The 16,832-nt window shown below is 41.6% G+C and overlaps 1 protein-coding gene across 2 annotated transcripts in view; it reads right to left on the bottom strand.

Moving 5' to 3' along the window:
- The window catches only part of NRP1 (neuropilin 1), a 229,333-nt gene that overhangs the window by 45,378 nt on the left and 167,123 nt on the right, over positions 1–16,832 (bottom strand). For both annotated transcript variants that reach the window (XM_086941540.1, XM_086941541.1), the window contains exons 8-9: positions 11,239–11,394; positions 442–586 (exon numbers count right to left, since the gene is read on the bottom strand). In XM_086941540.1, coding sequence (XP_086797666.1) covers positions 442–586; positions 11,239–11,394 — 301 coding nt within the window. The remainder of the gene's footprint in view (positions 1–441; positions 587–11,238; positions 11,395–16,832) is intronic.

Here is a 16,832-nt window from a genome sequence, read left to right as displayed (position 1 = left end):
CTTTTGGTCATAATATAGGACTTTCACACAAGAGACAGTGTTTATGTCTAAACATTGTCAATGAACCTCAGTTCTGTTCAGGGCATATGTCCAGAGCCGGACTGGGAACCGAAACCGGGCATGGCAAACAGCTGGGTAGGCCCCCTGGGGGGTAGTGGGTGCGGCCGAACTGTTTGCTAGGGCCGGTTTCGGACGATTTTGTTACAGGGAGCCGATATTCCCGACCCCAGTAACAAAAATGCCCCCCCCAGGATGCCAAAACCGGGCCCCAACCTGGCGGCCCACTAGGGAATCGCCTGGTGCCCACTACGGCCAGTCCCGCCCTTCATATGTCTCCTCACAAAGTGACTGACTTGCACTATCCCAAACAGTGATAGGCTGAGTTTTTAAACAAGGCATGGATTACATGGGTATTTGCCTGAACATTTTACAAATACTAACCTGTAATTTTGCAGCCATAGACCTCAAATCTCAGGGAGATACCGGACTCCCAAGTGACAGGTCTAAGGCGAACAAAGCGAGTAAGGACAGGTTTCGGGAAGGAGCGGAACACAACATCAGTTGGGTTACTGTTTCCATGAAATACCTGTGGAAGAAAAACAAAGTCAAGAAACATGGTCAATGAGAGACCGGAAATGGTTTCATACATAATCAAGACGTGTGTGCTTTCTGCAGGAAGATATGCAGAGTTTCTTGCATTTATTAAGTTCTCATAAAATTCTTGTGCTCTTTTTCTGAGTTTCTAGTTGTGTGTGATTGAAGAGAACGTCAAAAGTTTGTTTTCAATCACCACAGTGTCTTTGTATCCTTTGTTTAGGGACTGTTAGTAACCCAAAACTATTGACGCCTCTTCTACTATGTATTGGGTGAAGTACTACGGTGCTACAAAAACCAGTCTTTCACATTTAAGTGTTGGTGCATTGAATTACTCGTGCCACCCGTGGGTGGAAAAGCTGACCTTCGGACAGCTGAGCCAGAGACTCTGTTTCAGCAACAGCTTAGTGCTTGCATTACTGTCTGATGATTTTAGTCAGCAAGTTCCATGTCGACTGATCCTGCAAAAGTATGATATAAATTTAGCTTTGATGCCACACAAATTAATTTTTTTAATTAAAAGATGTTCATGCTTTTTTCGAAAACGAATGGTTCTCCACCGATGGGCAATTTTTAGGCATGATTCAGAAGCTAAAGGGCATGTTTGTCAGAGCTAAAGCCCTAGCCAATGAGGAGAGGGGCAGAGGTGCAACCAAGTTAACAAGGTCCAGTACTACATAACTTCAATCAACAGACTGCGCTTAGGAGAAAAAATGTTGGATCATTACTATCGAATAGTAACATTGAGACTGATTTTCACAAACAAGAAATACCAGAATTTAGACAAATGATTAAATAGTCAAGGAGATCTACTTTTTAATCACACCCTATCAGATTGGGCTAGTACTGTGATGCATTTTTATTTTTTATAGTTTTATATAGCGCAAACTATCACTTATCCGACCAGTGCCTCAGTTCCATTATATTAAAAAAAATTAGATGCATGCGAATTGCAATACCCCAGCATTAAATGCTGCCTAAATACTGCATATTAACTGCTTAAGGGCAGTGTTGAAATATGTAAACTGCAAAACAGAGCATTGATGAAGACAGTTTGTGATTTCAGCTGACAGTGTGAGTCTTGTCCTGGCAAACGATGCCCTTGCCACACTGCATACTAAAGGCTGGGCAAACACACTCCACTAAAACATACCCTAATGTATCTAAATTGCATCAGCTCAGATTAGAGATCACCTCAATAAAGCACTTGAGCTGGTTTAACCAGAAGGTGATAATCTAGGGCATCTGCTTGCTCCATCATGCTTTTGGACCATTTACACAAATGATTTGATGGAAATAGTCCTGAGCTATTTGCCACCAGGGAGTCTTTGTTCTACAACGAGACACGTAACATAATTTACCTGTCAGGATTAAATCTAAAGGAAGAATACATTTGTCTATGGTGAGAAAGGCAGCATGACATGGCCTGCCTAGGGCCTAAGAGCTGACGCAGTTTACTGTAGGATGACCAGCTCACAATCTTTTGGTGAATAATTAAAATCTTAACAAAAAGTCATACAGAAATAAATAGAAAACTATGAACCAATGGCCATTATAAATGAGACAGAAACTAAAAAAATCTTAGTTGCCAATAAGTTAGAATTAAAAGTTAGATCATATAAATTTTGTACCGTAAAACATCAGCATCTATAAACTTGACAGCATAAACAGTCATCCTTAATGAAAATGTCAGAGCTGGAAGTGCATTGTGAAGAACATGTGTGAGAACATAAATTCCAAGCCATTCGCAATGCACTTTGGCTTGTTAAGACTGACAAAAATATATATATAATAAGGTCTCCATGGCCTAGATGTAGGTAATTCTCATTTATCGACTCTAGAATACCGAATTTTACCGATTCGGTATTCTAGATTCGGTAAATGAGATGTAGTTAAAAATTCGATATTTTTTACTGATTCTGTAGGATTCGGTAATTAACAAATCAGTATTTACCAATTCGGTAATTGCCATTGATTCCTATAGGCCTTGAGGCCCATAGGAATCAATCTCAATTACCGAATCGGTAAATACCGATTCGGTAAAAATACCGAATTGTCAAGGGGAACAGGGTGTCACTTTGACACCCTGTTGCACCCCTGATTTTGCCTTGTGTGCCATGTGACACACATACATGCCCTTAGGACATGTATGTGTGCCACAAGGCACAGGTACACAGGAATTCGTTATTTACCATGCAAAAGTATTACATGGTAAATAACGAATCGGTAATGGCCTGTGGCACTGTTTGAAGTGCCACCTACATCTGGATTTACCGATTCGGTAAATTTACCGATTCGGTATTTTACAGAATCGGTAAATATACCGATTCTGTAAATATAAGGCCACCTACATGTCAAATCCCAAATACCGGTCGGTAACGGCCAAAATCGGCCGTTACCGACCGGTTTTTGGCGAACTACATCTGGGCCCATGTGTATTATACAGAAGCAACAGCATTCATCTTTAAACATTGAAAGATCCCAAAAAAATCTAGATTCATATAAGGGAACAAGTAAAAATTAAAGTTGCATAAAGCTATGCCTCATGTGTCTTGCCAGAGGATATTGCAAGTAACCCTGCAGGTTATTTCCAGAATATTTGTCAATAGTATAGTCCAACCATTTTGTGTTGTTACAATCTTCTAGGTCACACCGATAAGATAGCGGTGTTCGAGAAGCTCGTCTTAAATTTTGTATTTTTAAAATTCTACATGAATGGCACTGGTCCCCGGTCAAATTACATCATGCCAAGCTACTTTCCCATTCCTTGTGTTGGAGATGCTCTGCTTCCGGTTGTGATATAACGCACATCATATGTGAGTGCCCTTGTACCAGATCATTTTGGATCTTTGTACGAAATACCTTGGCTCATTCTATGCCACTATCCCTACCCTTTACCTCTGCGAATATAATTTTACATGACTTTCGTGGCCTTTCAAAGTTTACTAAACCACAGACCCGTCTCCTCCATACTGCTTTAGCCACGGCGAAAATTTGTATACTGCGTCATTGGAAGTCTTCATTGCCTCTTTCCCAGGAGGAGTGGTTGGTGGCAATGATACAAACAGCTTCTTATGAACGTATAATTTATAATCTACAGGACCAAGCTTCCATCTTTCTTCAAGTTTGGTCCCCATTCCAAGAGACCACAGTGGATAATGACCCTGTCTCTACTTCTTCTTCTTCTACGGCTCCTCCTCCTTCTTAATTTCTCTTCCACAAATCTTTTTTCCGTTTCGTACCATTCTTCTTACTCCCATTTTTCTCTTCATAACCAGTTTGTTACTCTGGGGCCCACCCTCCTTTTTTTTTTTTTTTTTTTCTTTTCTCCTTCCCCCTTCTTCCCTTTCTCTCTTTTCTTCTCTTTTTCACTTCCATTTTCTGCCTTATGAATTCCAGAGGATGTATTGTATTATGCCTTCTTTATTATACTTAATTAATGTATGGTTTCCTCATTTATATTATGTTTCATTTTTTCCTCTGCATTTGTATCTATCTTTGCAATTTATTTATAATTTTCTTAATAAAAAATTTCAACACAAAGATAGCATTTGACTTGTTTTTTCAATATTAGTTTAAAATGACTTGCCTTCGGTGGGGAACACCATAAGGCATCTAACAGCATTGTTAATCTAGCAGCTTTTAAATAAGCTGCACAAGGAAAGGGTATCTCTCCGACTCCTGTGATTTCCTCTTACAAAATGGATTTCAAGTGAGAGCACATTTAGAAAAATAAAAACCAAGACAATTCACAAACATAGACGTTTGACTACAATCTGCATAAAGCGAGGGGCACACTTAATTGGCAGTGCTTAATGACAGAAAACTGAGATAATGAGACTTGGGTATTATAAATGCACCTTTTATATACAGTAATATCTGTGGTAACTTAATTTTGTTCATGTAGGAGCTGCTAACTAAGTAGGCACTGGACAACTTGAAGCCTTGCCTGCGTCTGTGTTCAGTTGACCCTATATGAAACCAGGATATGTGCTAAATTTACTGAAATTTGCTGAGACAGATGCTGAGAAACGGTGACTGTTTCATCAAATCCAGGACATGTAGTTACCCTATTTTAGTGCATTTAATAGGTTGCTGAAAAGACACCATCTCTATCAAGCATTCAGCTCAGATTATGTTCCTTCACCATGTTACTGATCCTACAGGTCTCCTAGCATTCTCCTGCTGCATACATTATATCTTCTGTCGCCGTTTACAAGTGATGCTCCTCAAATAAAGCAGTGTGGGTTGTGTACCTAGGTTGACTTTTAATAAAGTTAGTTAAAACATGTATCACAGTAATTTGAGATAGAATAAGAGATTAGCATGAGATTATCCATGCACATGCTTTTGAGAATTGAAGTAAGGTACTTTAAACTGCTTGAAGCTCAGGCAACATATATATGTGTTTTGCGTTGAGAGGTCTACAGTATAACATACTGTGGAAAGGAGTTAATTGTTTTTGTAATGTTAGTGTAACCAAACTTTTGAGAAGTTTACTTTGGCTCAGCTAAATGGAGCCATGTTGCTACCACTTTTCAGCTGTAGGCAGCACCATGTTTAATCTTATGCTTGGCACAATAAAATCCATGCCTTAGAAAAGAACCTCAGTAGCGCTGCCCAGGTAATGTATAGATTCTAGTAATGTCACAACAAATTCCTAACTTTGCACGAGACCACTGCAGCAAGACCTAATTTGTGTGCGAGAGAAGAAGACGGAGAAAGCAACAGATGCAGTTCTTAAAATCAGAATTCCTTGGCTTTACTCCCTGCTTCACTGCTTGATCAAATCATATGCTATTGGATACATAACTGTAACTCCCTGTGCCAGAGCTCATCCCCTGAAATTCGGAACACTTAGAGAATGAGTAATTGCTGATATTCGCTGCTATGTCCAAACCACAACCTTTGTAAAAGGGGAGAGAGAAATACTGAAAGTTGAAAGTAGGGAGAGCAGAGTAAGAAGGAAGAGGAAAGAGAGAGGAAAGAGAGAGGATAGGGGGGGGAGGGGGAGAAAAAATATAGTCAAATGGATATGACACTAAAAAAACAACGAATAGAGATAGAATCAGATGGAGTGAAGAAGAAATTACAGATGGAGGAAAGAAGCGAGTGGGGAATAGAAATGAAAAAGGAAAAGAATAAAGAAAGATACATAAATTTAAATGGCAGAGAGGCCTTGGAGCTTCTTTTACCAAAGGTTCACAGATTCCATTTCGACAACTGGAATTTAGAGCCAAGATATTATGTTCTAACCACCCCATAAGGCCATTATGTACAAGAAAAAGAGTTAAATGTCAGCTGAAAGGTCACTGATAACGAGAAAGCAGACTGAAAATACCACTTGATTTTACTAGAAAGAAAGCTGATAGGTGCGACGCTCGAGCACTGACTGGCCAAGATTCTCTGTTTAACAAAAATAGAACAATGTAGGAGCACTGTCATACTTCTTATTGCTCTGAAGTGCACTGCTGCAATCATATGTGCAATTATACCTTTTAATACACAAATTCAATGTGATATGTAATATTTGAAATAAGAATGAATAACCCCATGCAATGCCATGGACAGAACGAATTCTCATAAACAGAGTACAACCATCAGCTTAGGAAATGGCTGTAAACTACATAGCTGAACGTCAATAAATTAAAAAAACTGAACACACTGGATTCTGGGAGATAGATATGTACTGTCTTGTCTAAATGTAGGAAGTTTGTGTATATAATGATTTGCTCAAGCCATCAATTACAGGCGATATAGATATGCAAATAATGGAGGATTTTATGCACACAAAGAACTATCAAAAATAAACAAAAAATAGAAAACTACCTAAAGGAATTCTGGTCCTGCGACTAGCATAGTAGGTCAGATTCCGGGAAGATTAAGGAAACAATGGGTCATTCAACACATACCTGCTTATTGCAGAGAAAACCTAAAGTAATAGCAAATTATTTGCTAGGTTTCTACCTAAAAACTATGGGCCGGATGTATCAATATTGGGAAAAGTGATTACCTGATTGCGATTCTCAGCGAATCACAATTAAGTAATCGCTATTCCTGAACGATTCCTAGTGGGTAGCGAATTGACCTAGCTCATGAATACTAATAAGGTAGGTCGCGCTTTGCGACCGATTAAGAATCGCTAACATCACAGCGATGGAGGCCTGCTGGGGTAAGCAGACCACCATGTCTGTGATTGCTTTTAAATAAAGCAATCTTTTCTTTTTTTTAATGTAGCCCATTTTCCTAAAAGAAAAAAATGGGTTGCATTTAAAAAATAAAAATGAAAAGTTTTCTTTTTATTTTTGGGAGTAGGCAGTGGTCTGTGGGACCACTGCCTGCTCTTAATAAATGTTGGCGCCCACATTCACAAAGGAGAAGGAGTCCCTTTGGGACCCCTTCCTATTAGCGAATGGGTTACTACCTACTTGAACTCGGTGGTAAAATGCGAATGCTTAGCGACCGCATTTCGGTCACTAAACATTCTTGCATACTACTGCGATTCAGTATTACGAAGGGACACCCTAAACACATCCCCTCCTAATACCGAATTGGTATGTATTCACAATTCCAAATTACAATCCGGTAACATGGGAATGATGCATACCAAAATACATTTTTCCAATCGCAAACGCCCGAGTGTGCGAATATGGCGTTTGTGACCAGAAAAATGCTTGATACATCTGGCCTTATCAGTTATTGATGTGTGCAAATGGAAAACATAGCCCTGTAAGACTAGCATAACTTGATGACTATGGTCTTATTCACAAAGGAAAAGTTACACTTTTGAGTCAGAATTTGACAGTTTAATAGTCACAAAGATATTTTACTAATATGATCTTTATGACAGTGGAATCTCTGTACATAAAAAGATAGGACTGTCCTTCATTTTTATGTGCAAAGACTTCGCAGTCGTCAAGATACTACTAGTAAAATTACTTTGTGAATAGCAAAAAATCATAAACTTACACAAAAATGTAAGCTTAACTCTGTTTATCAGACCCAGTATGTCTAGATATAAATATATAGGGGGCATACAGAATGTTGCTGTCAGTTATGTCCTACAATGCCAGTGGGAGAATCCGTCACATTGTAAACCAGAAGCCCAAGGGCATTGTAAATGCAAACATTGCTCAATGGTATTGGTGATGTAATTTATTGTCAGATGTAATGCCATTGATAATGCTATTTACATTGTCCTTTGTGATGTCATGTAGGAGGCTGTGAGCAGTGCACGGGTGGGGTTTAGAGGTGTGCACCGACCATAACTGGCAAATTTTGAGGCTTTTAAGATGTTGTTTCATAGACGTAGGGCCTAATTACAATAGCTGCCGGACCGCAACCAACGGTTTGTCCGTTATAATTCGACAGCCATCACCTGCTGCAGTCTGTCCGATGCATTACAATGCTTGTGGTCGGAGGCAGCAGTCGGAGGACCCGACTGATGCTTTCTGATGGGCTCAAGGAGCTCATCGGTCAGTCGTAAACTCACCATAATCCCTTAAAGACGTCGTTTCCGCTGTCGTGATTATGATGTTGGATTCCGACAGACATTCCATGTTAGAAAGTGACATTGGGGGCCCATAGCAGGGCACATGTCCCTCTGCGGCTTCCGCCACCATTAGGTGCCTGCCACACAGTGCAGGGACGTTTGGGAGCTTATGCAGCGGGCGGTTTCCACCTGCCGCACAAGCTCCCATGAGAAAATAGATGTTTTCAACTGCACTGTGTGTGGTCGCATGCAAATAATGCGGCGGGGCCCGCCGACCTGAGGTTAGTTGGTTCCCAATGTGCAACGTGTCGGTTGGGACTTCGTAATCAGGGCCCGTAGCCTCAACATCTAAATGTCCTTTTAATTGGTAATTTTCATATGCACATATCCACTTTTTTATCTGGTTCTTGCCTGGATAACTATTTCTCTTGACACAGCTAACCATTGTTCGGAATGTATTATACTACGGTGTGGTTCGTGGCTGCCTACATTGGGCCTGTTTCACAGACTGCACTTTGTAGTGCATTTTGTAGCGCTACAGTAGTACTGACAAACGTACTACAAAGTGTTGTTCACAAACTGCACTTTTGTAGTAACCTTACACTTTTGAGAAAGATTGCAACTTTTCGAAATTTACAAACTGCATTCTTGTAATAATTTACACTTTTATAGCAACTCACACTTTTGTAGTAAGTCCCTAGATCCATTAATTTCTATGGGAGGGTGTTGCAGTACCAGTGGTTGGCTATGTGTAATGCAGGATGTACTACTAAAGTGTATGGTGCTACAAGCAAAAGTGCAGTTTGTAAATACCGAAAAATAGTAAACATACTGAAAAGTGTAAAATTAATCAAAAGTGCAAGTTACCTCTGTTTGTGTGTACCTGGTAACATAAGCAGCTTTCTTATTCCTAGGCAGCTGAGCAAAGTGTGCTGCAAGACCATGTATAATCTCACTTTTCAATCAAGATTCACTAAGGAAGCTTAGAATTAAAATCTAGCTTGTATTGCAAATCCTAGGGGAAGGCACCACCCCCTCAATTCCACCTTTCAGTGCCTTCATTGCAACACCTGTAGCTGCCAGGCATTGCGTTTCGCAGCTAAAGGGCCGGAAAACATTCTCAGGGATCACCGTCATGGGCTTAACATTTTTGGATGACATCTGTCTAAAATTTGGTATGGACTGAAAATGTCGAAGACCTCCAGCAAGAGAATGTTTTCAAAACAAGCCAATTAATGGCAGTTTCTTCAAAGATTTAATTCTGCAGACTTTAGAGAGATGGATCTCTCGGCTGCAGGCTGAACAAGGCCCATGGATTCTCTAAGTCTCTGACATGAATTTGTAATCTTGCACTTCATAACATAAAAAGTTGCAGTTTCAAGTTTGGCTTGACAGCTTTTCAGATGCCTGCCAGACAGACGTCTTGTAACTAAAACTCAAGGAGTGGGCTCTGGACCAGACTCCTCCAGCCACTGTCTTGTTTTTTTGGTGCTCTAAAGCCTATGAATAACAAAATGAGCCGCTGTGTCCCACAGGGAAGGAAAATGTAAGTATTTTCAAATTCTCTATAACCTTTTTCAGGATCTAAATTGAGAAGAACAACATATTCTGTCATTGTAGTTGGTTGCAGCCGGTATAATGCATTTCCCTAACTCTGGCAATGCATATCAAAATACAGTACAATTGATTTGTGTTGACCTTTTAGAGTGCTAGGGATGACCAGAAGCTATTGCGATAGAGTCACCCATTTCAGATCTGGTATCCCCAAATCCAGGGAGGGGTGTGTACAGTGGATAGCAAACTCACTAACAGGAGCATGATTCTGATGATGTAAACTGATCTTCAGCCAAAGAGACATAATAGGACCATGGATTTCATGATGATAAATATTTGGTTCAAGTAATATAGCACACCTTAGGGACTGCCTGCTGTCTATGCACTGGCAACAGATGTTGATTTTTACCCAACTCACTGGTACTTTTTATATCGATATCCGAAGAATAAAAGGCTGAGTAGATCAACCAGAATTGGAATATGTGAGCTTCTGGTCACAAATAGGCCATTACAATAGATGCATTAGGCCACTGATATATCTTAAATTCTCCTTTATGGCAGATAAGGGCTGACAGGTCTGTCTAGTCCCACATTTTTTCCAACCACAGATCCTAAAGAGTATCCAGCTTTGCCTTTGATATCTCAGTTCCACTATTCTGCTGTCCTACTCCTGTCAAGGGCCCTCTGAATTAATTACTATTTCAGTCCACATCCCCTTTGCTCTGTGATGCTTCCATCTACCTTCTACCCTTTCAGTGAACAAACAATTTCTAATGTAAGACCCGTCTCCTATTGTATACCCTATTTTCAAGAGTATTCCTTGGCTAAAAGGTGTGCATATTAAATCTTCAAATGGCTCACAAGCATACCATAGAAAAACTGTCACTCATGTCCTAGTCACCAGCAAATTGAACAATGGGAACACCCTCTATGCCAGGATCACCATTCAAGTCACTAGAAGACTACAAACCATCCAGGACTCGCCAGTCAGATTCATCCTCAACCTCCCACACAGAACCTACATCACACTCCACCTCAGGGAACTACACTCACTCCCAATACAGAAACACGCTCAATTTAAATTCCTAACATGCACGTTCAAGGCACTACACAACTCAGGCCCCACCTACCTGAACAGTTGCATCTCCTACCACCAACCAACCAGACACCTCTGCTCCGCAGGACTCCTACTCGCACATGTCCCATGCATACACAGAACCAGATCAGGATAAGGGGCATTCTCTTATATTGCTCCTAAAGAGGGAACGACCTCCCACTCCACATCATAGCGCCTCCTCTCTTCTTGAATTCCGCAAGAAGCTGAAGACCTAGCTTTTCAATTAAACAACCTACCATAGGCAGGGCTAAGCACACACACCTGCTCAGTGCCAGGATACCCTTGTGGCTGATGGTGCGCTTTATAAATACACATAACTTATTATAACATAACATATTTTGTTATTGTATAATTAACAGAAATGATAGTTCCAAGATAACCAGTGCCTTTATTTGATCCTAATGACAGCTTTCATTGACTAGCAAAATGAGTCACAACAAATAAAAACAGTATAATCACTTTGAAATAGCTGAACACTTACAATATGTTTGCTCCCGTCTTTTAATGTTATCCAGTCTTCGCCGTTGGAGCTGATGTCCACTTTGTAAGATTTAACATAGTATTTTCTCCTGGTTTCTTTAGAGATGGCCCCCTGGGTTCCAATTCCAGAGACAAATCGAAGAAGCCCCAAGTCGACCTAGAATGAACAAAGTAGTGAGTCAGGAGGATGTCTTTAGGAAAAGTCAGAAGGCAAGAGAGCAAGCAATATCGGGATGAAATGACTCCGGGAGGTTGACAATGCCGCTCAGTACATGCTCAGAAGGGTGTATGCTTGGAATATTGAAACCAAAATATCAACGGTTACAATATCATGACTACAAATATGAGGGACCAAGTATCGAAAGGTACGTTTCTATACATTTTCTATACATAACTCCAAATATACATACCTTGGTGATACATAAATGTCTTCACGGTACATAAATGTGGAGTAAAGAATGGTAAATCCTTACCTCCCTCTGTGCACTTACCTGTTGATATGTTGTCCCTCGAGATAGAAGTAATTTGTAATTTGTAATTTGTAACTGGGTTTTGTATCGCGCCAACTCACCGACAGGTCTCAAAGCGCTACTGACCAAGTACAGCAACAAGAAACAAGATGAGAGAATAGAAGTGTCTGAAGCTAGTAACCGACTACTGAGATGTAAATGCATCTTTAAAAAGTAAAGTCTTCAGGGACTTCCTAAAGTGGAGAAGGTTGGATTCTCTGCGAAGCGCCTCCGGTAGCTTATTCCAAATGATAGGAGCCTGAACTGAAAAGGATCTGCCTCCTTTTGTTGCCAGCTTAAAGCGTGGGCAAGATAGCAAAAAAGAACCGGATGATCGTAGGGCGCGCTTGGGTTCATATATTTCAAGCCTATCTTTTATATAGGCTGGCGCCTGTCCGTGGATTGCTTTGTGGCAGATGCACAAACTCTTGAATTCGACTCTTTGTGCTATTGGCAGCCAATGTAGCCTATGGAGCAAAGAGGAGGCATGAGTCCGCCTCGGCACTCCAAATATCAAGCGTGCTGCGTCGTTCTGAATGACCTGAAGACGATTGGCTGAGTTTTTTGGGAGGCCAAGGTATAATACATTGCCGTAGTCGATTCTGGACACTATTGTGGCTGAGACAATGGTTCGAAGCATATTCCTTGAGAGTAGGGGGACGAGCTTACGCAGTTGCCTGATCAAATTGGTACAAGAACCAACTACAGCGGACACTTGGTTAGTCATCGAGAGTTCCTGATCGATTTTCATACCGAGGCTCTTGACACAAGGGCACGGTTTTGGGGTAGGTCCAAGTTCTTGTGGCCAAAACAGATCATTCCAGGGGGAAGTGGAGGTTGAAACTACGAGAACTTCCGTTTTGTCTGGATTGATTTTCAATAAATTGGACGACATCCAGTTTACTGTAAAACGTAATATGTCTTGGGCCGTGGACTGAGCCGATGGTGTGTTGTCGATACTCAGCAGCAGCTGAGTATCATCGGCATAGTTAAAAACTTTACAGTTCATGTTTGCCAGGGACTCTATCAACGGTTGTAAATAAAGATTAAATAGGAGTGGAGAAAGCGCAGAACCCTGCGGGACTCCACAAGCTAAGGTGCCCACATCGGAGACCTGATCTGCTAACTGGATCCTCTGCGTCCTCCCTGATAAGAAGGCTGTTAACCATTTGAAGGCTTGCTCTCCTATCCCGAACCTAGCCAATCTGCCTAAGAGCAGTGCATGGCTGACAGTATCAAACGCCGCTGAAAGATCTAATAATATCAGGGCGCTTGGCTTTTTACCGTCAGCCATGCATCTGAGCTCATCTAGTACGGACAACATTACTAGATTGTGACCCGTAGATATTTTGGATTCAATAATAACAACTACAATGGCCCAGAAGGTGCAACACAGCAAAATAAGGAAAGTAGATCCCAAAGTAGACCCTCGCTTAAGGTAATATTTGGATTCATAAAATTTTAGGCAACTTTCTTTCAAGGGCCGCCTTGCACTGGTCTCTGCTCATTTAAATGAAGCCCTAGCCCTATTACTGGCCCAATTGGTACTGGTTGACATGCACCCGTGAGTATGAACTGCTCTTGGGAGCACAGACCTTGAAACCATAGCATGTCTGGTCTTAAAATCGTGATTTGTCACTTTTGGTGGGCTTGGGCTTCTGCAATAGACCCTCCAGGCAGCACAGAGAAGGAAGACGTTTAGACAAATAGTGAAACTTCATTTGATTGGCTTTATGATGCAATGGCAGCAGGTTCAGTACAAATACAACAGAAAAATCAAGAGTTGCTCCTAAATGGCTTCATTTGTGGTGGTGCGACGAGGAGCACCTTTTTTTTTTACATATTTAGAGCTGCTGAGGATGCCCAAATTCTGAGGGTGTGTGAAGGCAAGGGCAATATCAGATGTAATGTCACAAGGGAAGCATAACCATGCCATGATCAGCTTAGTCTACACGGTGCCTTGTGACACGACATACCCCGATCATCTTTTTTTTACTGGTTTCCTTTATGTTCAAATCATACCATTTTCATGGATTAAGATGTAGTTTACATAGTACCAATACTACCAGAACACAAATAATGATTTTAGTAACATTTCAGACATGGGAAACCTCACCAGTCTCTAGAAAAGGTAGCATCCTGTTAAAGGAATAACTTATCAGCAGAGTGTAATCAGTCTAAGGGAAGCATCTTCAGAGCAAGATTCTCCGTGAGAGGAACGTTAATTCAGTGCTAAAGGAAAATAAGTTAAGGGCAAATTCCACCGAAAAATATCAGCGAAAAGTCGGCTGCCAAACAAGCTGAAACATGCCCAATGACGTTAATTGGCACGCAGAGACGCCCTAGGAAGAGCATTTGGAGGAGACGGCGTGAGTTGTCAGGTGACTTTTGTATAAACTCATATGTTGCATGGTGCATAGCTTTTGAGGTGACAAAATCCGAAACATAGACGTGTTGTGTTTGACTTATTTAGAGGACAGTTATATTGTATGTCAGTTGCCACACACATTATTCTCTCTAGTACTGTACATATGTGGTCCCAGCAGAGGAGATAGTTTACTGTTTCCTTGATGGCTGCACATTTTTTTGCAGGACACTCTGTGTCCCTGTGCTCCACGTGTTCCACGAGGGTATCCCAAGTGCCGCCCATGTGCCTGCCCTGATAATAATAGCTGGCCAGTGCACCACCGGCCCTGTTCCAGCTTATCCCCTCTTATCATTTACATTGTGGTGGACCAAAAAAATCTCTTAAAGGGGTGCTACGCTGATTCTACCCAATCCCAAGGTGGCCTTACGGCTGTGAAAAATGGACGGAGACTCAGGCACACCATTTGGCAGAGGTGCAAAGTGTCAGGGCGCTGGTGTGCAGGCACATACTAATAATATTTGCACCTTGTTATGTGATATACGAATTACACACGACCTCTGCCATATATAAATGTAAATGTAAATGTAAATTGATACTTGTATAGCGCACTACTCACCCGCAAGGGTCTCAAGGCGCTTGTACAAATACCGCTGTGGAACCCATCCTGGCTTTCCCTGTGAGGCGTCCACTCCTGGGCACCCCCAAGGTGGAGGCCAGGCATCCTTAGCGTTGTGGGGGCCGTTGTGGAGATTAAGCAAGCTATTGCCCAGAGTTGCAGAGTGGGACCCATGATTGGAATAGGCACTGAGGCGAGAATTATCAGGTCCGGGGAATTTTTGAGCCCAAGACCCGCAGAGGCGGGGAATTGAACCCTGGTCCCGGGCTAGACCTCTGCATCAGGGTCTGCCGCTCTAACCATGCTTACATGACTATGCAACACCGGACATGAAAGTCACTGGTTCCTAATCTTTGCAAAGTGCATTGTTCTATTTCCGAGAGACTGTATCATGGGTAACAGGATGACAGTTTCCCACTGACTAACATCCCAGCAAGACTCACAACATGCAGAAAGACTACGCCATCAGGGATGAGCCACTTGAAATGATAATTACTAATGTATCTGTAATGCAATTTGTAGAGACATTATATGACTTACACAACATTTAATTTTACTGATGAAGACGTTACGTCTTTTATGATGACATAATGTGTTCTCCATTGGCATTAAATATATTGCATTACATGCATTAGGATAAGAAATGTGGAGTCACGGCTGTTGTTTCTTTTCCACCTCCCTTGCTTGAGGTGCACAGATTTCAGGGTCAGTAGACTGTCTTCCATTTATCTTGCTCGATTGTGCTAGGTCCCACTGTATTTTCTTTAAATTGATGGTTATTTACAAAGGCCCCAACTATATTTTCTTATTTCCATGATTGAATTTTTGTTGGATGCTTGCGCACTGGACAGTAATTGAAGAAGACTTGGTCACATTCTATCCGACAAGGCACACAAAGCAAACCTTTATGTGCTAGGAAGTAAGTCTGTGTTGCAAAAGAAATTGAGTCACCGAAGAGTGACTATGTGTTACTAATATGTGATTATGTGCTCGTCCATTATCAGTGCTCCCTCACTCCTTCCTCCGGGGACATTACCATAGTGTGCAATGTATATGTATATTCTAAGAATGAATTCAGATTATCTTAGTTTGTGTCGACTGTTAAAGGGTATGTGCTTGACCTGAGCTTTGCAATAATTCCAAGCGTTTGCATTGCAGATGCCAGTCTGGTATTACATGAAAACTCTATGGCTGTTCCGGCGCTGGTATGTTCAAATTGGGAATATCCTTCTTTGCTTTGTAAGTGGGCCCCCTGTGAGGCAGTGTTTGCTCAATGAGCATGGTGAATATTCCCATTATGGCCAAGCCTCTAGGCCCAGGAGGTGGAATAAAACATTTAAAACAATTTTTAAAGGTGGTAGTGAGAGGGAATTTGTAAGATAGGTTATTATAGTACACACACTCGACTAGTATATTGACATACCCAAAAGGTGTTACTGCCTCTTCACATGCTTGAGGGCTGAAGTGGTCCCTATGCTATGCAAATGCATATCATCATGACTTGGTCTACATTTTGCATCCCGTAGAAGGAGGGAATGTGGGAGATTGAAAGTATGCACTGAGCCCCAAGAGAGGACAGAGCCGGGTCCTTTCGCTAAATCGTGCAGGGGTTTCCTTGGTGTATAGCCAGACATCATGGCAGGTTGATGAACCCTGTTTCTCCACCCCTGAGTTCTGTGCAAACTGGGGGCCTTGAATTCCTCCTCTTCAATGCGGGTACAGTCAGATAATGTACCCACCTTCACTGTTACTCCCAGGCCACCCACAAGGGTTGGGAATCCCACTGGACACATTAAAAGAGTGTTGGGCGACACCCCCGCACTGTTATGGTGAACAGTCTCTGCATCGCCAGGAAGCCTGATGCACAACAGGGTTTCCCTTCAGTGTCATATGCAGGTTTTACTAATATTGGAGACAAAGTGTACGAGCAAATGAGAGGGTCAGAGTGAAAGGAGCTCTTGGCGTCAATATGCCCTAGTTTTCCACAACACTGGAAGAAGTGTTAGTAGGACCAAGATGACCCACCCACATGTTCAACTTAAATACATTTTCTTTTCCTTGCATGCAAACTTTCTGTGTCACTCGCTTTTCCTTATTGCTGA

Source organism: Lissotriton vulgaris, chromosome 10 (assembly GCF_964263255.1).
Source record: "Lissotriton vulgaris chromosome 10, aLisVul1.2, whole genome shotgun sequence".
In the NCBI taxonomy this organism is placed as follows: domain Eukaryota; kingdom Metazoa; phylum Chordata; class Amphibia; order Caudata; family Salamandridae; genus Lissotriton; species Lissotriton vulgaris.
This window is presented reverse-complemented; position numbering and strand designations above follow the sequence as displayed.